General features: G+C 42.3%; 1 protein-coding gene across 4 annotated transcripts; it reads right to left on the bottom strand.

The window, feature by feature from the left end:
• Nucleotides 1–797: 797 nt before the first annotated feature.
• On the bottom strand, nt 798–18,809 carry LOC117421921 (probable inactive glycosyltransferase 25 family member 3). 4 transcript variants are annotated; one of them, XM_058987098.1, is made up of 14 exons: nt 18,447–18,584; nt 16,512–16,689; nt 15,554–15,664; nt 15,091–15,208; nt 13,472–13,606; nt 12,793–12,997; nt 11,980–12,099; nt 11,422–11,498; nt 10,999–11,105; nt 8,138–8,270; nt 5,990–6,117; nt 5,092–5,295; nt 1,489–1,729; nt 799–1,183 (listed from the first exon to the last, which is right to left on the bottom strand). In XM_058987098.1, exons 3-13 carry the CDS (start codon nt 15,601–15,603, stop codon nt 1,495–1,497), a joined length of 1,512 nt encoding a protein of 503 aa, XP_058843081.1. In that variant the 5' UTR covers nt 15,604–15,664; nt 16,512–16,689; nt 18,447–18,584; the 3' UTR covers nt 799–1,183; nt 1,489–1,494. The 4 variants fall into 4 exon arrangements, with proteins under 4 accessions (XP_034764829.2, XP_058843079.1, XP_058843081.1 ...); XM_058987097.1 differs by lacking the exon at nt 18,447–18,584 and adding an exon at nt 17,070–17,919; XM_034908938.2 differs by lacking the exon at nt 16,512–16,689 and having other exon boundaries at nt 798–1,183; nt 18,447–18,809.
• Nucleotides 18,810–24,622: the final 5,813 nt, after the last annotated feature.

Raw genomic sequence — 24,622 nt, 5'->3', positions numbered from 1 at the left:
AACATGTACAATGGAGAGGGAGCATTCAGGCCAGTGCTGTCCTACCTCACCATGAAGAACACAACAACATGTACAATGGAGAGGGAGCATTCAGGCCAGTGCTGTCCTACCTCACCATGAAGAACATGACAACATGTACAATGGAGAGGGGGCATTCAGGCCAGTGCTGTCCTACCTCACCATGAAGAACATGACAACATGTACAATGGAGAGGGGGCATTCAGGCCAGTGCTGTCCTACCTCACCATGAAGAACACAACAACCGATGTAAATTTCGTAATATTCTTCGTGGTGAACCAGGACAGCACTGCCTCAGGGTGGCAGTTTGCAATGTGTCTACATTGTGAAGATATAGGGACATTCCTCAGTGGTTAACATCGCTCAACTCTTTCTGGTACTCTCAGTAACTTCGGAAAATAGTGCAATTGAGTCCAATGTACAGGAAGCCAGCATACAGTACTGTTATACAAGTGAAACGTGAACATGCAGTTAACATCTAATCCATCAGTAAACGCTACTCTCAACTGGGCATTTTGTGTTAGTAAACTTTGGGTACAATGCTGATGTAGTTCAGCCGTTCATGTTTCCTATTATTCTGTGTATCAGAGAGACAGAAAGTGAATGAAGTCGTTCTACAGTCGCCATAACTTGCTGTTGCTGAACTGTTGCTCTGTTGGAAGTATGTCATTATTTAGAATATATATAAACTGAAACCAGCCTGTATGCTTTCTTGAATTATTTTGGGGCAAATGTCCTTAAAGTATTACAGATAGCCCAACCAGAAAAGTAATAAAAACACACAGAGACAATGAAAGTTAACCAGGCAAAATAAGGTTTAAATACACAGTAGAAGTGTTGATACAACAAATAATCGTATGAAGAGACAATACCACAGGTGCAGTTTCAAACTCTTGACACAGAGGACATGCGGTCGCAGTGGTAAAGTGATGGGCTGGTATCCTAATTAAATAAAATTTGAATTCTAAAAACTCATTAGTAATAGTTCAGTCTCTTGCGCTACCGGAGCAGCCCTGTTCGGTCCTGCCTGGCTGGGGGAGCCCCGGGGCTGTGTCTCGGCGGGGGGCTGAGATGCAGGGAGGGGGTGTCCTGACCAGGCAGCAGTCTCTGGAATCTCCTGGGACACATCCAGCCGCTTCATGCAAGATACCTCAACTGCTGGGCTCTGAAAACATTTGACAGGGGGCAACAGTCAGCTACACATTGTGGGCAGTAAGATACTTCTCTTGATTTCTCAGATAACTGGAATCGGATTGTTTTTAGTGAACAAACAGGGAATTGCGTCTCTGTGACCCACTGTAACCAGTGCCATTCAAACCTCTACAAGGTCTGTAAGGATTATTAAAGACTGGGTTGATCTAGCTTGTCTGTGGCAAGCAACTAGAACTGAAGAGCAGCACGTGTCTGCTAAATAAAGAAGCAAATAATACTGCTGACGATGTTTATGTTTTGGAGTGTTTCACGTCTTACCCGCTGCTAGAGCTCGTCTCGTGAGATGGGGCTCTGCAGTCCTGCACTGCTGCTGGAGCCCTTGAGGGTCTTGTGAGAGCCACGCCAGTCTGTCCGCACAGAGTCATCGTCCCACAGCGTGGAGGTCTCAGTGTCGCTCACCCACTCCGGGTCCCCGGCGTAGTGACAGGGGAACACCAGCAGGGGGTGTGTCGAGAACACCTGCAGGTTCCGGTTCGGGAAATGCTGCTTGTACTTCTCACTGGAATGAATCACGTTATTGGTGAGAATACCGTCTGATCATATTCCTTTCTAACTACACGAAGCAGCTTAATCACAGGTATCCTAACTAATGTCTTCTTTCTTGTTGTTTACATTCACTTTGTAACCTTTTCTGTTTCAGCCATCACATCCTGGTGTCTTTTTAAAGCACCCCTGTGTCCGCAATGGAGCTCTAAAAAAATGTCTAATCAGTATATAACACTCAAGGAGTGTAACCTGTCCTCCACCAAATACAGAGTGTTTCACTAAAACCTTGGACTTGTGTTGTTGTTGTTTCCATCACACACACTTCCCCTTCACAGGCACCCTCTAGAAGGCAGCTGATTGGCTGACTGCCTTGCCATGTGTTATTATAAGATATAAAGGCAATAATGCTCTCCACATAGAAAACCATCAGAACTACCAGACTGTTGTGGCAACATACACAAAAAGAGTCTGTAACCAAGTAATTTAGCAGTTTTCCCATACTTTTCCTGTGGTTATGAAATGTATTTTCCATAGTTTACCATGATTTGCCATGCTTTTTATTATACTTTATAATGCATGCCTTTGCTTTACAATGCTTTCCTTCTGGTTGATTACACTTTGCTAGGCTTTTACTGCAGTTCTCTTTTATTACGGCAGACACATGCACAGATGTAAGAAAGAGGGGGAGGGAAACACAAACAAGAAGAGACAGGGTGGGGGAAGGGACCATTGCACTGGAGTTGTAGTGAAGACACAGAACAGTAAGACAGGAGAGAGCTGCAACACTGCTCCTTTAATTGCTTCAGGAGCAACTCTCAAAATATCTGGATATGTAACAGTCCCAGCTCAGCGATCAATGCCAACACAGGCAGAGAATTCCACAACCAGATGGAAAACATACAGAACTGTAATTCATTTCCTAAAGATAAATCAAGTTTATGTAAGCAAAACATATTAGCTCCAGTATCAGGGCTCTCAAACACTTTTCAGCTTCAACACAACAATGAGGAATAAGTCAGGCTTCTTTCCAGCGCCCGGATGTTGGATTTGGGGTGTGCAGACACTCAGATTGTTACTAATGCTCTTTAACATGCTTTAAGTTATTAGGTATTTATTAAAACCGAATTAAACCTCTTTAAAAATATGTAGCTACACAACACAAAACAAAGCTTCCCCTGTTTGCCTTTCACAATTATTGATTACCAATCTATAACAATCTCACAGTGTGATTTTATGTATAAACTGTCGTGATCAAACCAACTAAATGGCATCAGTGTTTTTTAGTATGATCTGTCTTTTACCCGTTTGATATAAAATCATGTTGATTTCACTGCCTGATTTTCACTGATTTCTATATTTATGTATATTTTAAGGCCAGGTCTTAATGGTTTAAGGCTAGTTCCGGCTGGTGAAAACAAACTGACAAAGACTACAACATCAGCATTAAAGGAACTATATGGTTTGGTATGTGATACATGCAGTTTGTAAAATGTAAAAGTAACATGCATAACCACATCAATACATGAACTCTCATTCACTCTAGTTGTCAGGGTTGTCTTGAAAATTCCACTACTATTTTAATGACAGGACATGGCTAACAGCATTAACTATGTGTTGTGCTCTTTCCTTTTAATTAAAACATGAGTCTCACTTCACAGACCACCTTCACATAAAAGTTCACATGAAATAAAACTCCTATACCACAGGGTCAACTGTACTGTACATCAACCCATTTATGCATGAAATACTGAAAATATTTTGGACATAATAGATTATTCATGAAAAAAAGGCTTTCAATTTTTTTCCATTGCTTTCTATGGCGAAAAAATTGTATCCTCATATGCAGTCATCATGCATTTGCATATTCCACATTATGTCCCCATATAAAGACTAGAAGAGAGTTTTTAAAATCCGTCCCCATATGAGGCTGCCATGCATGAAGGGTTAAACGATACTGTAGTGCAGTAGCTGCCTAGTTCAGCATGTGATACCCCACAGAGAACCTTGCTTGATTAGCAATACATTCTAACAATGTAAATGAGCCACAGGGACAGCTGTTTACAATGTAACCCATGTCAGGTCTCCTGTCTCTGCATTTGACTTTTCTTTGTAGGAATATCAGCCCCTCCCTGATTCAGGGTGCATGACGCTCGCTGTGCAGATGTTTCCTGGCTCTAGATTCCCAGCTCACAGCTTGGGAGTGTGCCAACTTTGTATTTCTACATTGCCAATGAGAAAGATGAGCACACTCATTTCTGGATTGTGTGGATTTAACAGCCCAGTACATGAACACACTGTAGTGAAAGCAGTACATTCCACTGCTCAGATCATTTAGGTTATATAGTCTCAAAATATATCAAAAGCATATTTAAGGGTGAGCAGAAAAACTGTAACCAATGTTGTAACTAAAACTAGATGTAACATGAGCAATAGTCACAAACCAGTTGCAAACGAGTCAGGAGTCTAGGGTGAAATGTACTAAACATGTGCAATGCTGTTAGCGACATTTTAGGCAATGCTTTGCAGCAGCAGTTTTTCTTTGCGGTTCAACCTGAGAGGAATATGTAATTATGGGCATTCCTGCATAAATTCGTAAAAAGGGGGCGGAGATAGTGCCAATGAGGGTTATGAAATATTATAATGAGATGTACTAAAGCTGCCAGCAATTGCAACACTTACAATTGCATCAATTTGTTAAGAACCTTTGAAAGTGCGTTTTAAACACTTGTAATTGTTGCTGACATTAGCCAGTATACATCTGGCTTACAGGCTACTAATGACAATAACGAATTAGTGGTATAATGTAAAACTTGTTGCTGGTCCTTTTGAAATTCGTATTAACGAGAATTGACTGTCCTCCCATAAGTATCATAACGTGTCAATGCGGCACCATGGTCTATTTTGTGTTAACTGTCTAGGCTGCCAAGCTAATAATAATAATAATAATAATAATTAAAATAAAATGCTGAAATCATTTTGTTTCAGTTTAAAATAATCTTTTATGAGTTATTTACTTTGCAAACACACATATCCATGCATGTTTCTTAACTCTAATATAACGACAAACAAATTACTGCTGTAATCTTTTAACCACAGGCTCAATAATAAAAATCCATAATTGATAAATAAAGTGTATATTTGCCAACAGTCACCAACTATCTTTCTATTCTGGGTATAAGAACAAAAGTCTTTCTGCACACTTTGATTTTTTGACTTGAGTGTCCCATTCTCAACCCCCATTAGCGTGACCAACCCCATATTAAATGAGTACAAAGCTCTCTATCTGGTCTTGATTCTTGATGTCTGGGCAATGATCCATGGGCACAGCGTCTGACCCCTGTAGATTTCTACAGTTCAATGTGGGGGTGCACTTACTTGGGGTGTTTGTCGTACATGAGGGGCAGGAACTCATCGATGGGTACCATCTTGGAGAGCGGCTCTGCGTTGAGGAGTTTCGTTGCGCCCTGCAGTGAGATCACGTAGGACAGGGTCCAGTAGGAGTAGCCCGCCTCCACCAGGTTCCGTACGTTTTCCACTGGCTGTTCCTGAGTGGGGTTCACCTGCTTCCGACCCAGGTATCTGTGTGTCAGGGGAACACCCGTCCAGTTAAAGCACTGGAGCTGCAAACACACAGCCAACCCCCAACCCTCCGCTCTGCGAAACCCTTGGGTGCTTGAGATAGTGGCCAAAACTGTCACCAAAAGAGGCGTTCATTGCTTCTGAAATGAATTAAAGTACTTGGTGCTAACAAATTATTTCCAGTAAATTTTACCTGATATATATTTCGTAGGTCTCAGATTTTCCTATTTGAAAAGCACACACATTATTTTAAAAATGAATTTGTTTTTTTAATTGCAAAAAGCTGTTAATGAAAAAAAATCTCCTTGCAGATACTTCAATGCTACACTTCCTACCAACTAAAATTACAGTGAATAAAAGCATCTAGCTTTGAGGGTTTTTTTAAAGAAAAATAGAAACATACAGTATATATTTTAAAATATGCTCAGGAAGTCGTTGTCTAAAAAACCTGAATAATTCTGAGTTGTTTTTCCTACGATGTCTCAAACCAGAAGCAACTCACTTCTGTAAGAAGCCTACCTTTAACAAGAAGTGCAGCATGGAAAAGAGTGCAAGAGACATTCATCAGTGTGTAATACGCACGTCTTCCACAGAGGAAAATAGAAAGTGCTGATAATACACATTACAGTTACTGGAAGTATTGTGTTAGCTCTGTGTACTTTGAAGACAAAAAGCAGCATTAATAGAGACTCACATGAGGTCCCAGTCTAGCTCCACCAGGTCAATCTCCTCCATCAGCCTCAAGAGCCTCTTCTTGAAGTTGCCTTGGAAACGGACGTCGTCCTCAAACACCACGGCCCGTTCCAGCTGCAGGTCCACCATCTGAGGAGGAGACAGGATGACAGGAGCTTACACTTCCTGTCGTACAGGACCCTGAAAGATCCTACAGTGCTCACTTCGGGTGCATGCTTAAACTCAACCTTGAATAGCAACGCCACTATAAATCCTTCCTAATCTCAACGATGACGGCTGCTGACTTTCAGTGCGGGCTCAACATTGACTCAATGACCCTGGGAGCTGGGGAGCTTGCCATGGCATTCACAAGGAGCACAACACTGTCTGTAACAACGCTATCTTCTGTATAGAAATGTATATGAAATACAGATCACGAGGGACAACCTATTTTCATTCACGACACTTAAACAATTATTATAATAAAATATAGTCCATCTTCATTCAACAAAGCGTTCCTGACTGTTCGGATGACCTTTCAGTGCTGTTTCTGTTGACTCAACATTGAACACAGAGGTTGAGTTAGGTATGCAGCCTTTTCTATTAGGCACCATTGATTTATATTTTATACAATGACCCGCTGGTTTATCAAAGCATGAATAGTGAAAATCATTCAGAGAGGGAAGCCACTTATTTCTTACTTGCTGATAGACATTTTAAACAGATTTGTAAATAAGTGTGAACAAGTAAAAAAAAAAAATTTAAATATACCAAATATAAACCTTGCATTGCTATTTCATTAACATGTCATGAATAAATGCTGTTTTCAGAGTCTGTGTCTCTTGTGGTTTGCTTTGAAACATTTATTTTGTTACCAAACCACAAGTGATAGATTCCAGCTGCCAGCTGCAAACATCTTGCATTAACTGCTGTGTGAGCTGTAGAAATGCTGAAATAAGACAATTACTTGAAATGGGACAGCCTCCGGTGTCCCACGTGTTCACCTTAAAGGAGAAGCACCATGTTTCCATTCCCCTTACTATGCTATGGTGTTTGCAATCGTTGTGAATGGCTCTTTTGTTCCAGTATTGAGTTTTTCTAGTTTCTCTACATCTTTCTGTGAAAGGGGGCTGTGCTCCACCCAGGCGGCCACGGTTTATTTACAATGTTATAATTTATACTGAGTTACAGGTAGCCAGCAATGGTAACTCCAAGAGAGGGGTTGAGCAGAGAAAACCAGTGCTGGTCATGTCTACACAAACACAGCTAATAAAACCAGTGCTGGTCATGTCTACACAAACACAGCTAATAAAACCAGTGATGGCACAGCACAGAGTCATGTTTACACAAACACAGCTAATAAAACCAGTGATGGTACAGCACAGAGGCATGTCTACACAAAACAGCTAATAAAACCAGTGAGTAACTTAGCTACAGTGTTGCATCCCACTATAAAGGGAGGCCCCACTGCAGTCACACACCCTCCTACTTTTGCTGGATGTTAATCTCCTAAACAAAACACTATTTCTGTTTGCAGGAGCGACTCTGGTTATACACACTGTGGCTGCATCTTCATTAGTACTCAAAGGTTGTTTCACAAACACTGTTGTCTGTCACAGACAGTCAGTCCTGGCTCATCAGCCCGGGGAGGGGTGCGGCGTGTCAGCGCCTCCCTTTTTATAGTGAGATGCTCCACTAGAATACGTCCACCGGCTTTGGTCAGAGACCCGCAGCCGGCCAATCCCCAGCTGCCATTCCCTGAGAAGCCAGTGACAGTACGGACTCTAATATACACAGTCCAAGGCAGATTTTTCTAGACAAGTTTACAGGCAGGTAATGAGATTAAATAAAAGAAAAAAACATTGTAATAACACAATACTGGATCAAAATGTAGCAGAACAGCGCAAAAGAAATGCAAACATCACAAAAAAGGCAAGGAGCATGTGAACAAAAAGACATTGTTCTTTGTCCACTCTGTGAACTAACATCTCCTGCTGTAACTGCAGCGGCAGGATCATGAATTCAGATTGCAAAAACATGTGTAGCTAGGAGAAGTCTACTGCAGTCTGAAAATCACTGAGATGCATGCTGTTTCATTTCACATAAAGTGAAGGGGGAATGACTCCAGCTCAGTTCTGTATCCCAGGGGGCTGGAGCAGTGCCGACTTACCTCCTTCCAGATGTTGTAGTGGCTGAGGAAGCAGCCCACCTCCCCCTTAGTGAGGGTCCGGCCTGAGAAGGGGTCATAGTACCCAGGCAGCAGGTCCACCCCCAGCTGCTTAATATCACTGCTATTCAGAGCTCTGGAGGGGCAGAGAGAGAGAGAGAGAGAGGCAGTGAGGCTCTGCTTTCACACTGTGCAGCTGGTATGGTTATTTAAACAGTCTTACTTCATGTTTCTACATGCAGATAAGAACTGTTACGAACATGAGTCTTATTTCCCCTAATGAGTATTGAGAAAGGCCTAAACTAGGAAAAACAAAGAACCTGTGAACTAATCCAGTAATCAAGTACAATCTACTTTGAAAGGAAAGGGGTCTATAAAATGATGGCCTAAAATGAAATATTTCCTAGAAGAACACAAGAACATAAGTAAGTTTACAAACGAGAGGAGGCCATTCGGCCCATCTTGCTCGTTTGGTTGTTAGTAGCTTATTGATCCCAGAATCTCATCAAGCAGCTTCTTGAAGGATCCCAGGGTGTCAGCTTCAACAACATTACTGGTGACCACTGGTCCTCTCTTTTTTCAGGTTGAAAAAGGCTCTTGGGTCGACATTGTCAATACCTCTTAGAATTTTGAATGCTTGAAACAGATCGCTGCATAGTCTTCTATGTTCAAGACTGAATAGATTCAATTCTTTTAGCCTGTTTGCATATGACATGCCTTTTAAACCAAGAATAATTCTGGTCGCTCTTCTTTGCACTCTTTCTAGAGCAGCAATATCCTTTTTGTAACGAGGTGACCAGAACTGAACACAGTATTCTAGATGAGGTCTTACTAATGCATTGTAAAGTTTTAACATTACTTAGAGAAGTTGTTTCACCTACCATAGTGTGTATTTTCAAAAAATTACTGCAACTACTGCAGCAAATTCTAACAGCAGCGTGTGTTTTTCTGATAACAAGCTGAAACTCAACCAGTTGATTCAAACTCGGCACCGTCCTGAGACGGGGGCGGGGCAGAGCTAACAAACCACGAACAGACACACACAAAAGCAAGGCAGTTCAAACAGCAACAGCATGGAGAAGTGCTTCATGGAAAAGTGCAGAATAGTTTAGAAGCAGTTTGAAAGCAGGTTTACAGCTGCAGAAACTAAACTTAAAAAAAATAATATATATATATATATATATATATATATATATATATATATATATATATATATACAGCTCTGGAAAAAGACCACTGCAAAATTATCAGTTTCTCTGGTTTTACTATTTATAGGTATGTGTTTGGGTAAAATGAACATTTTTGTTTTATTCTATAAACTACTGACAACATTTCTCCCAAATTCCAAATAAAAATATTGTCATTTAGAGCATTTATTTGCAGAAAATGACAACTGGTCAAAATAACAAAAAAGATGCAGTGTTGTCAGACCTCGAATAATGCAAAGAAAATAAGTTCATATTCATTTTTAAACAACACAATACTAATGTTTTAACTTAGGAAGAGTTCAGAAATCAATATTTGGTGGAATAACCCTGATTTTCAAGCACAGCTTTCATGCGTCTTGGCATGCTCTCCACCAGTCTTTCACATTGATGTTGGGTGACTTTATGCCACTCCTGGCGCAAAAATTCAAGCAGCTCGGCTTTGTTTGATGGCTTGTGACCATCCATCTTCCTCTTGATCACATTCCAGAGGTTTTCAATGGGGTTCAGGTCTGGAGATTGGGCTGGCCATGACAGGGTCTTGATCTGGTGGTCCTCCATCCACACCTTGATTGACCTGGCTGTGTGGCATGGAGCATTGTCCTGCTGGAAATACCAATCCTCAGAGTTGGGGAACATTGTCAGAGCAGAAGGAAGCAAGTTTTCTTCCAGGACAACCTTGTACTTGGCTTGATTCATGCGTCCTTCACAAAGACAAATCTGCCCGATTCCAGCCTTGCTGAAGCACCCCCAGATGAGTCCAATTTTCAGCTTTGCCCAACACCTGGTCGTCTAATGGTTAGACGGAGACCTGGAGAGGCCTACAAGCCACAGTGTCTCGCACCCACTGTGAAATGTGGTGGAGGATCGGTGATGATCTGGGGGTGCTTCAGCAAGGCTGGAATCGGGCAGCTTTGGCATGAATCAAGCCAAGTACAAGGTTGTCCTGGAAGAAAACTTGCTTCCTTCTGCTCTGACAATGTTCCCCAACTCTGAGGATTGGTTTTTCCAGCAGGACAATGCTCCATGCCACACAGCCAGGTCAATCAAAGTGTGGATGGAGGACCACCAGATCAAGACCCTGAGCAAAGTGTTTTTCTGTTTAAACCTTTTATTTATTTTTGTTATTTAAATAAACGGTGCCGCAGCGTCTTTTGCTCTGCAGTACCTGGTGTCAGTGTTGTCTTACTGCTTCTGGTCTGGCGTCACTACACATCCATCCCTGTCACAGTACTCTATTCTTATTTTTTCAATCTGTATCAAATCCTATGTAGGCCCAATTGTTCCTATTCCGCATCAATTTTTGAATGTGAGCACCATCTTAAACAACTTCCCTGTTCAGAATGTTGTTTAGCATCCTGAGATGTGATAAATACTAAAGATGATACTGTTTAAAAATGGCGCTGACACAGGATTTGATGAAAACAATAAGAATGTGGCAATAGTTAATTTCTGCAGAAATACCCTTTGATAGTTCCATTAAAGGCAGATTTTTTTTTTAATAGGCAGAATTCCCCAAATATATGCCCTTGTGCATTTATCCCAGGATTTTGCCAAATACACAAATGTAACTTTCTATATCATAAACTGGTAAATGAAATGACCAAATACAAATGACCACAATGTGTGATATAGATATGAAAGAAAGAAAGAGTTTACCCTCCGTCCACTGCGTCCATCACTTTAACGTCAATGTCCTGCTCATAGAGTGTCCTCACCATTCTGTCCCTGCGGTCCGGTCGCCTGCGCAGGTTAATCAGGTACACCTGCCAGGAGACAGGGGGCACAGTCAACAACCCCACCCATCCACACACATCCAGAATACTGGAACCATGTTACAAAAAACAACACTGTACTCCAGTGCTATGACTACGATAGACACAAGGGGGCACTGTCTCTAATGCCATGACTGGGTTATACACTAGGGGGCACTGTATCTAATGCCCTGACTGGATTATACACTAGGAGGCACTGTCTCTAATGTCATGACTGGGTTATACACTAGGGGGGCAGTCTCTAATGCCCTGACTGGAATATACACTAGACCGAGTCCCTGCTGATTGGCCCATAGGCAGCTCTTACCTCATCCAATCCCATCTTGTCTGGGTGACGGGGAGGCAGGAAAACATGCTTGGAGGGGTACATGGGTGGTCCATCAACTGTAGGAATAAACAAAATGAATCAGTGTTATGATGCCAAAAGATTTCTTCGCTAAGTTTCTTATTCTGCTTTGTGCAAGATACAACAATATCTTATTTAGGAATGTTTGTGAGTCTGACTGACTGAGACTTAAGGAATTAAATTAACAATGAACCCTTTAATTTCCAAATTAAGAATCTAACAATGTCTCATGGTGAGTTTTTGAAGGTAAGTAATGGTACCTAAAACCCTGGGTACCTGCCCTGGGTAAATGTACACACACCCATCTGTTTTTGCTGCTGAATTTTGAACTGGTTAACATCGGACTGGAATTGATGCCTTTCATTTTGTTGTCTGTATATAGATTTGCAACAAGGACAGTAATTTTTCTAACATTATTAAGCTTAAAAACCTTTCCTGAGAAACAACACAGGCCATCAAAAATAGAGAATCCTACATAGCAGGGTTCTGAAGCAGGTGAGGAAGAGGAGCCCCACTCACTCATGGCCTCCAGCTGCAGGTGCACGAAGTTGCCCCGATCATCCTCGTTGGTTTGGTGTGGCTTTGCCGGCACATTCAGGTAGCCGTAGCGCTGCTTGTTACACAGGTACATCTGCACACCTGGGACACAACACAGCACTGTCGGAATCACACTCACAGTATCTGTGTGGGGCTTGTGAATGAACATAGAGGGACAATGGCACAGCTTCCTCTAACAGCTCCATAAGAAAGTACTGGCCAACTATACACAGATTACCTGTTTTTTTTTTGGGGGGGGGGTTGTTATTGGGCTAGGTTGAGACCCCCAAACTGGCTCACTTGTGACCTCAGCTGGACTTTTTAAATGTATTTATTAGGTTCTCTCTCCAGTTGTAACCAGTATTTCCCTCTTTCTGTTGTGTGAAACCTCCCTTATGAATAACTAGACAATATATTCCATTGTAATAATAAATGATACAACTATAATACACAAAACTATAGATATTTTTGCCTTAAAATGTAAATGAGTGAACAATTTTGGTGCCACTCTATGAACCTTGATATCTTGCCCAGCAGATAATATTTCTTATTTGAGTTTAAATATCTTCTGTATGGAAAACTCAACTTTAAACTCAAATTCAAGATATCAAGATATTTTCTTGGCAGACCCTTATACAAGTTACTACAATAAATGTGCAGTATACGTTTGCAGTTTCCTGATATTTACAGTTCTGTATCTGGTTAACCAGACTTAACAGACCTTTACAAACTGGACTGTGATTCGCTGTGCTTATATAAGTACTATGATTTGACTTTGCTTTGTTGCCACGGTACCTGAGACGCGGCAGGAGAAGGCGAAGGCGATGATGTCATCGAAGGGCCAGGAGTAGTCAGGGTGGGGAGGGTGGAAGGCCAGCTTCTTAACCCCTTCCTTGCGCAAGTCCAGCAGGAAAGTGGAGTGCACCATGGGAACGGGATAGCAGCCACGGCGATGCCGGTGTTTGGTAGGGAAGTACTCTGCCGTGCGACGGTAATAACCCTGCACAGACAGACAGACAGACAGACAGACAGGCAGGCAGGGAGACAGACAGACAGACAGACAGACAGACAGACAGACAGACAGACAGGCAGGCAGGCAGGCAGGGAGACAGACAGACAGGCAGGCAGGGGTCATTTTAGAGCAAAGACCACTGAACACCATAGTGGGATCCAATAATATTTTATAATTGAAGCTTGTATTATTTTATAATTGAAGTACCTGTTATCAAAGTTTGGCTTAACGTGTTGCTTATAGGGGAGGCATACTGTACAACTGAAGCATCACGGAAGAAAATATTTTTGACATTTTTTTTCTTAACAATATTTAAATTATATTGCTATGCCAAATCCCACACAAATGCAATTTTGCAGTAGAGGATTTGAAATGTTCCTTCTGTCGCTGTAGAGGTGGTTGTGCAATAAGGTCGCCTGGCCCTCAGGTTTGGGGTCGCTCGGTGGAGTTGAGATGGGTTACCTGGGGGGTGATGCCACACCAGTAGTTGGAGTAGGCGGTCTGAGAGTCCAGCATGGGCGCCACCACAGACTTGTTCTCAGCGATCATCAGACTCAGGGTCTGTGGGTTCATCAGGATGTTGTCTGTGTCAACATACTGAGAGGAGGGAGGGGGGGATGGGGGAGAGGGAGGGATGGGGGAGCGGGGGGATGGGGGAGAGGGAGGGATGGGGAGAGGGGGGATGGGGGAGCGGGAGGGATGGGGGAGAGGGAGGGATGGGGGAGAGGGGGGATGGGGGAGAGGGAGGATGGGGGAGAGGGAGGGATGAGGGAGAGGGGGGGTGGGGGAGAGGGAGGGATGGGGGAGTGGGGGGATGGGGAAGAGGAGGGATGGGGGAGAGGGGGGATGGGGGAGAGGGAGGATGGGGGAGAGGGAGGGATGAGGGAGAGGGGGGGTGGGGGAGAGGGGGGATGGGGAAGAGGAGGGATGGGGGAGAGGGGGGATGGGGGAGAGGGAGGGATGGGGGAGTGGGGGGATGGGGGAGAGGGAGGGATGGGGGAGAGGGGGGATGGGGGAGCGGGGGGATGGGGGAGAGGGAGGGATGGGGGAGAGGGAGGGATGGGGGAGTGGGGGGATGGGGGAGAGGGGGGATGGGGGAGAGGGAGGGATGGGGGAGTGGGGGGGGATGGGGGAGAGGGGGGATGGGGGAGAGGAGGGATGGGGGAGAGGGAGGGATGGGGAGAGGGGGGATGGGGGAGCGGGGGGATGGGGGAGAGGGAGGGATGGGGGAGAGGGGGGATGGGGGAGAGGAGGGATGGGGGAGAGGGGAAGGCGCCTTGCAGTCAGTGAATTGGTGGTTCATTTAAAAGTGCACTTGAATAGCAATTTCTACCTTTTGGTTAGCTTTTTATCATTTAACTACTTCCATGATCATTGTAGACTTTTGATTACCAACATATTTATTGATGTTACTTCATCTCATTTGCTGGCTATTTTTAGGGCCCTCGTTCTAAAAATGGTGACCCTCATGCATTGATCATGTCTGTCTATCTGTCTGTCACGCTGAACATGGACACAATACTGCAACAATCTTCACCAAACGTTTATCACACACTCCTAGATTTTATACAAATATGTTTCAACTTTCAGGTACTGCGATTATGCATGGACTGGTTATATTGGTCAAGATCAAAACAGTACTCACTAAATTGACAGCAGATTAAATCAAATGAGCGATCAAACAATGTAGGACAATCAGATCTGTACGGCTATATAATAATGAATTACAAAAGATCTGTCTGAATACTATAGAGCAAACAGTACTTATACAGTAAAGGAAACTGCAGTGTGGAGTAGTGGTTAGGGCTCCGGACTCCTGACCGGAGGGTCGTGGGTTCAATCCCTAGTGGGGGACACTGCTGCTGTACCCTTGAGCAAGGTACTTTACCTAGATTGCTCCAGTAAAAATCCAACTGTATAAATGGATAATTGTATGTAAAAAATAAAATAACTGTATGTAAAAATAATGTGATATCTTGTAACAACTGTAAGTCGCCCTGGATAAGGGCGTCTGCTAAAAAATAAATAATAATAATCTTACTCAAGGGGCTTCACTAGACATATCCTGCTGCAGTGCTTACCATGATGTAATCAGCCCACTGTCTCTTGGCGTAGTTGAGTGCTGCCTGTTTGAGTTTCATGAGGTACTCGTATCTGCCGTTGGTCCAGTGCTTGGGCCCCATCTCTCCCGGGTAGGACCTGCACACACATAGCTGCATTACAACAGGGTCCCCCACCCGAATCAATGGGCATGACTGTGCTAAAAAAAGGAGGAAGTACTCTATATTTACCCATTGAATGTTACCTTATTGGTAACCCATAATAAATCTGTCAATCCTTCACAAGTATTTAATTAAAGTGACTTTTCTAAAGCTGGCCAGAGACACCTCAGAGCATACTGTCACGACTTCAATCATACACAAAATAAAAGGCACCTATGCTGATAGAGACCTAGTCTAGAATCTTTATGCTAAGCGATCCCCAAGCAGTCAAGTCAAATCAGAGTCTCTCTAGTTGAGAAGCTAACTTCAGGTCTGGACTCACGTGGGCTGGTCCATGGGTCTCCACTCCACATTGTGATAGTATATCTGCATGACTGTCAGCCATTCCCTCAAGACTGCTGTGGTGTTGTCAATGTTGTGATCTGTCGCCGCCCTGGTGGAGTGGATTGAGAGATACATAGAGTGCAATGGATTTATGGAACCTCCTTGGCAGCTGCAGGGGATCTGCAAACTCATACAAGCTCTACTCAGGTGGGTGCCTCATTATAACAAAATGTTATAACACCTTTTCAAAACACAGGATTCCTTAAACTACTTTACCTGTCCTGAGCTCTAGCTGAAATTTAGGTTATTTATAACCTACTGCTGGAGGCAGCAGCAAGGACATGCTTGTTTCGCTCACAGGTTGACTGAGGTGGTAAAGTTTCAAAAGAGGGGAGGCCCGTGTCCCTAAAGCTGAAACTATTTTTGTACAATATAAATAAAATGGACTGTCAACAAGTCTGTCTGTCTTATGCTACAAAGCTATGGAAAACGGTAAACAGACAGGGAGTTCTATCTTAGTGTAAAATCAAACAGGGTTAAGGGAGACTACCGATTTAATGAATGTCCTGTATTAATTATTGTATTAAGACCATGCAGTGATGCAATTCAACTACAGAGATTCGAGTAGATTGTAAGAAAGTCATTGCTAGAGCAGGGAGACGGTCGGTCGATCTCACATTTGAAGTCAGCATGTTCAAGCAACAGGCTGCCTGGGACAACAGGCCTGAGGTTTTTTAATCTGGGAATATGCAGAGTAGTGACATCATTGGATCTGAGTGCATGCATGGAGTTTCAGGTTTAGCTGTGTTTTTGAGAACAAAAATGGAAAATAATTATTGGGCCCTTAGGCTGTCACAGTGCAAGTAAAGAATAAAAAATGAATTGTGTGTTTAAATATACACAGTCTCTCAACCGTTTTACTCTTAAATATAATTCTGGTGTCACTTAATACATACTTCCTGTGTCAGCTGCTTGGACACAAAAGAAACCTGCTTCCCAAGCAAGCTATGCTCCTGTTATTACTTGGCACCGTAGAAGGTTATGATTGACATCATATATAATCTCTTAGTGTAACGATGAACAGGCAGGTTTGATGTTAATCCAGGCCAGAGGGCAGTATAATCCAGACACAGACTGTGGGTACAAGCACAGAAACCATTTATATTAGGAGTCAAATGCCTCGGACCATACACAGCCTAGTCCCACAGTTCCATTCTACAATGTCACAGAGTCAGGTACTTCTGCATTTCTGTCTGCCACTGGGGCTGAGTTAAACAATAAGTGTTTGGCTAATTTGTATTAATTAAATTAGGTTTGCAGATCATGAGATGTTTTTCAACAGTTTTAGATCAGATTAGAAATGCACTGTTTAACCTCAGTTAAAACACAGTTAAAGGACAATGTGTGAACATGCTAATGCAGAGAGTCTGTGTGCAGTGACAGCTGTGCAGATGTTGTATGAATGCGTAATCTTTAATAGAATTCTATACTAATGTAAGTGTGAAATGACTTACTGTATCGGGTATGTAGTGGGCAGCAGTGTGGAGTAGTGGTTAGGGCTCTGGACTCTTGACTGGAGGGTTGTGGGTTCAATCCCCGGTGGGGACACTGCTGCTGTACCCTTGAGCAAGGTACTTTACCTAGATAGCTCCAGTAAAAAACCCAACTGTATAAATGGGGAATTGTATGTAAAAATAATGTGATATCTTGTAAGTCGCCCTGGATAAGGGCGTCTGCTAAGAAATAAATTATTTGTATGTAAACAGGAGTGACTTCACTACAGAGAAACTTTTTATTAAGTCATGGGACGAACACAATCTGGCCTTAATGTGGGTTAGCTTTACTAATAGGGTTTCTGTAACAAATTAATACCAAAGCATTTTAACTGGTTATTGAACAGCTTAAGAATTATTGGTGTTATTTATTTTGAACTGTTCTAATTCTAATGTAATAGATTGTTTCTGTATAAAAACGGACATCCTGTTGCATTCATGTTTTCAGAGGGTTTGTTTAATAAAATGCTTGTTATAGCAGGTTGGTCTAATTAGAGAGCTATCTTAACACATGTCCCTATGTGTGGGTCAGCCGATGGTGGCTTTAATACTCACTTTAGGGATGGCTTTCCATTGCTCTCAATAGGACCAAATCAGGATTGTATAAACGTGGGCTTCATTGTCAGGTGGTGTTTGTAATGAGGGGTAAAGCAAGGTTTCCGTGTATATGCCTGTCACTGGGGGATATTACATCTCTGCGATATTACTGCTAGGAACTTAGTGGGTATATTTGTAACTTTGTAATGCAGTACAATTTCAGTATTACAACCTTGCAGAATTCCAGCAACTGTAGGTGCAAAAGCACTGGCCTACCCAACTGGTACTGTATATAAAACCAGTGCACATACATTAATCTATAGGTTACATCTCTGTGAAGAAGTGGTGTATGAAAATTAATACATATACATTATGAAAATATAAAACATTGATGATACAGGTTATAATAATGACGTGATGAGAATTGTCTCACAAGTATTTATAATTTTACAGAAGCTTAATAATAATAATAATAATAATAATAATAATAATAATAATAATAATAATAATAATAATGCATATTGTCAATTGGGTCATTTTGAATGTAATTAATCAACATAAGGCTATACACATACTCGGTTCTGCAAAATTTTACAGTATTTTGTAAAATGCAATAAGCTATTCAAATGTTGGCCAGGTGATAAATACAGATACGTACCCAAACCACACCAGATCTGCCCGCCTGGTGCAGAGCATACACGTACAGCATTTAATGCAACTGCCCTTTTAGTTTTTGCATACTGCTGAATAGTAATGATCGAGTCTGTTCCAGCACAGTATGACTCAGAGAAGCCCACTTACCACACGGATATTCGGTCTTTTGGGTAGTCGAGTCTCTCGATTGCTCCCAGATAATACGGCAGAGAATGAGCCGCGTTCCGTGCAATGATGGCTAGCACCACCGTCGGTTTCTGTATGGTAGATTCTTGAGGTTGCTTCTCCTCTGAAAAATGCCCCCGAACTCCTGAAAATGCCCCCAAACAGACGTACAAAAACATAGACAGCATGATCACAAAATCCGTGTCAAGGTTTTTTCTCTGTTCGAAAAAACAATCCTAACTAATTCGCTGAAGTTAAATGCGTCACCATTTAGAAGAAAAAAAACACTTTTGCGAAACTTTGAAAACACGTCTCTCTCTCTCTCTCTCTCTCTCTCTCTCTCTCTCTCTCTCTCTCTCTCTCTCTCTCTCTCTCTCTCTCTCTCTCTCTCTCTCTCTCTCTCTCTCTCTCTCTCTCTCTCTCTCTCTCTCTCTCTCTCTCTCTCTCTCGCGTTACAAGGAGGAGTTAGTCGTGTGCTGTATTGAATTACAGTACGTGGGTTACATGGTCAAAGAGTCCTGACATTTTGGTAAAGCAGAGGTACGCCTTAAGAAGCCCAGAGAGATATGGTAATGCATATTTAAAAACATGGCAAACCGTGGTAAATTATAACCAGTACTTATATTAAGAATTCATAAGATTAGGTTCAGGAAATATTGACTCGTTTATTAACATCACTAATATAATAAAAATACAACAGAGATTAAGAGACTGATGTTAGAATATCCTACGGTCTCTTTACAGGGTTGTTTAACAGGCTGTGCATTGTGTCCAGTGTGCAGCACACCTGCGCTGGCTGCTTTAGCAGACTGTCAGGGATCAAACACAGCTGATGCAGCAGCGATGAGGCAAGCCTCTCTGGGTGGGAAGCTCCCTGAAATATTTGAACAATGCGTACTGAACCAGCTGGAACTTGGATTTTTCACCCCCAAGGCTAACAAGATGTGTTGCTAAGAAATATTTAGCACAGCGCTGTGAATAAGCAGATCACCCAGACCCCCGTCATTCATACACAGGTCATGATAAAACCCTAATAAAGTATCAGACATTGAGCCTTCAATAGCTCAGACAAACCCATATATAAGCAGAGTGGTTTAGTGGGAGTTTTTTTGGAGGTGCTCAGTTTGTCTGCTCGTCAGGAGCGGTGACTTATGCAGTTCAAACATCTTAACTAGTAGGATCATTTAGAGAGCTTCCATGTTCCGAAGCCAGTGTGACACAGTAAATAAGTGTTGGTACTAGTAGTGCTAGGGGAAAGTGAAACTGATAGCTTGTACCTCTGTGCCTGAAGCGGTTTGCCTGCAGTTTGTATCCTGTGAAGCTGTGCTATGAACTGGTTGTATCCTGTGAAGCTGTGCTATGAACTGGTTGTATCCTGTGAAGCTGTGCTATGAACTGGTTGTATCCTGTGAAGCTGTGCTATGAACTGGTTGTATCCTGTGAAGCTGTGCTATGAACTGGTTGTATCCTGTGAAGCTGTGCTATGAACTGGTTGTATCATGTGCTACAGAATAAACATTCTAGTTATCTACTTACAACACCAATGTGCGAGTCTCCACTGGTTTCCATCCTCCAGTTGACGTGACTGTGGTGGAGAGCAGGTTGCAGGCGTTTCCACTTCTTCACACTGACAAGCAATTCTGAACATATACTGCAGCCTTTACTACAAAATAAGGGTCAGAGAGTGGCTTGCACTTGCTAAAGCAGGGCTTCTAAAACTCAGTCCTGGGGACCCCCTGTGTCTGCTGGTTTTCATTCCAACAAAGCTCTCAATTTCTGAAAACAAGTAAAAAGCTTGAATTAAGCAAATTATCTGTTCAATTAAGGGTCTAATTAAGTAATTGAGAGTTCGGTTGGAATGAAAACCAGCAGACACAGGGGGTCCCCAGGACCGAGTTTGAGAAGCCTTGTTAAAGAACATAAGAACATAAGAACATAAGAAGGTTTACAAACGAGAGGAGGCCATTCAGCCCATCTTGCTCGTTTGGTTGTTAGTAGCTTATTGATCCCAGAATCTCATCAAGCAGCTTCATGAAGGATCCCAGGGTGTCAGCTTCAACAACATTACTGGGGAGTTGGTTCCATATCTTCACAATTCTCTGTGTAAAAAAGTGCCTCCTATTTTCTGTTCTGAATGCCCCTTTATCTAATCTCCATTTGTGACCCCTGGTCCTTGTTTCTTCTTTCAGGTCAAAAAAGTCCCCTGGGTCGGGGGCTCCCGAGTGGCGCATCCAGTAAAAGCATTTGCTTAGTGTGCAGGATTCACCCTATAGTCTGAACATCGCGAGTTCGAGTCCAGGCTATTCCTTTGCCGACCGAGGACGGGAGCATCCAGGGGATGGTGCTCAATTGGCCAAGCGCCGCCCGGGGGGAGCCAGGGTGTCCTCAGCTCACCGTGCACCAGCGACCCCTGTAGTCTGGCCGGGCGCCTGCGGGCTGGCCTGCAAGCTGCCCGAGAGCTGCGTTGTCCTCCGACGCTGTAACTCTTGGGTGGCTGCATGGTGAGTCCGCAGTGTGAAAAAAAGCGTTCGGCTGACAGCACACGCTTTGGAGGACAGCGTGTGTTCGTCTTCGCCTCCCGAGTCAGCGCGGGGGTGGTAGCGGTTAGCTGAGCATAATAAAATAATTGGCCATTCCAAATTGGGAGAAAATAATAAAAAATAATTGGCAACAACTAAATTAAAAAAAAAAGTCCCCTGGGTCGACATTGTCTATACCTTTTAGGATTTTGAACGCTTGAATCAGATCACCGCGTAGTCTTCTTTGTTCAAGACTGAATAGATTCAGTTCTTTTAGCCTGTCTGCATACAACATGCCTTTTAAACCCGGGATAATTCTGGTTGCTCTTCTTTGCACTCTTTCTAGAGCAGCAATATCCTTTTTGTAACGAGGTGACCAGAACAAAACACAATATTCTAGGTGAGGTCTTACTAATGCATTGTAAAGTTTTAACATTACTTCCCTTGATTTAAATTCAACACTTCTCACAATATATCCGAGCATCTTGTTGGCCTTTTTTATAGCTTCCCCAAACTAGATGAAGACATTTCTGAGTCAACATAAACTCCCAGGTCTTTTTCATAGATTCCTCCTTCAATTTCAGTATCTCCCATATGATATTTATAATGCACATTTTTATTGCCTGCGTGCAATACTTTACACTTTGGATGTAAAGGAATGCCCGTGTGGTGTGCAGGGTGGTTCACACAGTCCTGGGGACAAAGAGGCAATTGGCTTGGTCGTGGGATTGGAGGATTCCCACTGACCATCAGTTCTCCTGAGCTGTGTGGGGAGGAAGCTTAATTGGTCATTCTAAATTGGGAAGAAAATCAGGGGTAAAACAGTTGGGCACAAAGTATGTAAAATAAAGAAATAAAGAAATAAAATAGGTCACCACAGACTCAAGAACTTGCTCTTGAATGTCCATAGCAAGACAAAGCTGCAATTGGATCAGTGGTTCTCAGGATGTGGCAGAATAGCATATTCTGTCTCTGAAGAAGCAACCTGAGCTCTCAATACTATTATCTCACTGCGGCTGCCACTGGTTCTAGCTGCAATCTGAATTCATCTAAAGTCAGAGATCACCTGTATATAATCACAGCCTTCTGTTTTTTTTCTGTAGGCTGTGATTTAAAACCAGTCATTACACAACTTCCCCCATCAGTGTGGAAAGATGAACCTCTTCTATAAGCCCACAGTTGTCGTGTAGGATTGCCTGGACTCCTGGTATAAACAATCCAGTCTCGCTCAGTAGTCTAGTGGCAATATCTTGCTGTAAAGTTGACTAGTGCCAGTAGGTAGGGTGACCAGACATCCCAGTTTAGCCAGGACAGTTCCAGCTTTCCATCAAATGTCCCGGTGTCCTGACATTTTGCTCAGATTCTTATTTCAGCTACTTCATGAAGCACGACACACTAATACCTTTTGTCAAAATAACGTAAACAAGTGCTTTTAGTTTATGGCACCTGCAGTAAAAAAAGAAAGAAAGAAAAATGCCAACACGTAAATGTATTTAATATATTATTATTATTATTATTATTATTATTATTATTATTATTATTACACAATGTAACACAATTTTTGTTCCTGGGTAGCAAGTGTTATTTCCTAATTGCTTATGCCTCAAAAGTATAGAAAATGGCTATTATTCCCCACAAACTTTGCTTTTGTGACCAGGACAGTGATATTTTGAAATGTACCTATTTCCAATGAGAAAACGGGCGAATTTGTGTCTTTTCGTTCACATAAAGTCAGAAAAAAACAACATATGAATCCAAATTAACATGTATTCATACTAAAGTAATACACAAATGACTACAAAAGATTTAGAAGTGAGTAGTTTTTCGAGATTTACGATTATGCTGTAAATCACTTTCACGAATCAGCCCCAAAATGTAGTCTCCCATCATGTTCTCGTTATACTGTCCTTCATTGACAGCTCATCCAGGAGCCTCAAAGCCGTGCTGCTCCATAATGGTAACAAGTACCCGTCTCTTCCCCTGGCTCACTCGGTGCACCTCAAAGAGGATTACAACAGCATCAAGACCTTGCTGGACGCCTTGAAGTATGATGAGTACGGCTGGGACCCCCGGAAGGTGCTGATGCCACCACTGCACATCAAATTGGGCCTTATGAAACAATTTGTCAGAGCTCTAGATAAGGAGTCGGCAGCCTTCAAGTACCTTCAAGACTTCTTCCCTAAGCTGTCTGAGGCAAAGGTCAAAGCCGATGTCTTCGTCGGACCACAGATAAAGAAGATCCTGGAGTGCAATGAATTCCCCAAGAAGCTCACTAGTAAGGAGAAAGCGGCTTGGAACAGCTTTGTCGCAGTGGTTCGGGGCTTCCTGGGCAATCACAAGGCAGAAAACTATGTGGAGCTGGTTGAGACTCTGGTGAAGAACTACGGCACAGTGGGCTGTAGGATGTCCCTCAAAGTCCATATCCTTGATGCTCATCTTGATAAATTCAAGGAGAACATGGGAGCGTACTCGGAGGAGCAAGGCGAGCGCTTCCACCAGGATATACTGGACTTTGAACGCCGCTACCAAGGACAGTATAACGAGAACATGATGGGAGACTACATTTGGGGGCTGATTCGTGAAAGTGATTTACAGTATAATTGTAAATCTCGAAAAACTACTCACTTCTAAATCTTTTGTAGTCATTTTTGTATTACTTTAGTATAAATACATGTTAATTTGGATTCATATGTTGTTTTTTTCTGACTTTATGTGAACGAAAAGACACCACCCCGTTTTCGCCCGTTTTCTCATTGGAAATAGGTAAATTTCAAAATATCACTGTCCTGGTCACAAAAGCAAAGTTTGTGGGGAATAATAGCCATTTTCTATACTTTTGAGGCATAAGCAATTAGATAATAACACTTACTACCCAGGAACAAAAATTGTGTTACATAGTGTAATAATAATAATAATAATAATAATAATAATAATAATAATAATAATAATAATAATAATAAACTTAATATAAAAGTACGCAATACGTATACACAATGTGGCTACTTAAACTAGAAAGCCACAAATTATACATCCGGGAGTGTTCTGAAATTAGCTAGCTGCTTCAAAAAAAGAAAGTGAATACTAAGAGGGAGAGGATGGCTATTTAAATAACCATTAATATAGCTTACATTTAAATGGTTTAATTAGTCTCATTAATTATTTAACAATGTGACCTGGTTTTGAGCTTTGAAAATCTGGTCACCTTACCAGTAGGCCAAATCAGTTCATTATTCACCGGCTCAACACTCGTTGACTTTTCTCTTCCTTCGATGGCGATCCAGTTGGTCGAGTTTCTCTTTATGTCCTTTTTTATTATTTAAGTGTCTTACAATTTAATCAAATTATTGGGGTTCCTTTTCAATATTGCGAACAGCTATAGGTTAGGCTGTTGTCCTGACTGACTGGAAGATAGGCTGTCCTCCCAGGACAAGTTATTATTCATTTTCAACATCTCACCTTGAAGTTCAGATGCACACTAGCTCCCTTTCACTTGTTTATTTAGGGCCTCCAAAACTAAGGAATTTGGCTTATCGGTGTTACTATGGTGACCAGGCCATTTCATTCATTTATCATTCTGAAGTCCTTATTCCTCCCTGTTCTATAATGTTAAAATTCCTTAACTTCTGTTACATTTGCAGG

Source organism: Acipenser ruthenus, chromosome 15 (genome assembly GCF_902713425.1).
Source record: "Acipenser ruthenus chromosome 15, fAciRut3.2 maternal haplotype, whole genome shotgun sequence".
In the NCBI taxonomy this organism is placed as follows: Eukaryota; Metazoa; Chordata; class Actinopteri; order Acipenseriformes; family Acipenseridae; genus Acipenser; species Acipenser ruthenus.
Note: the sequence above shows the minus strand (reverse complement) of the source record. Positions and strands in the feature narration are given on the sequence as shown.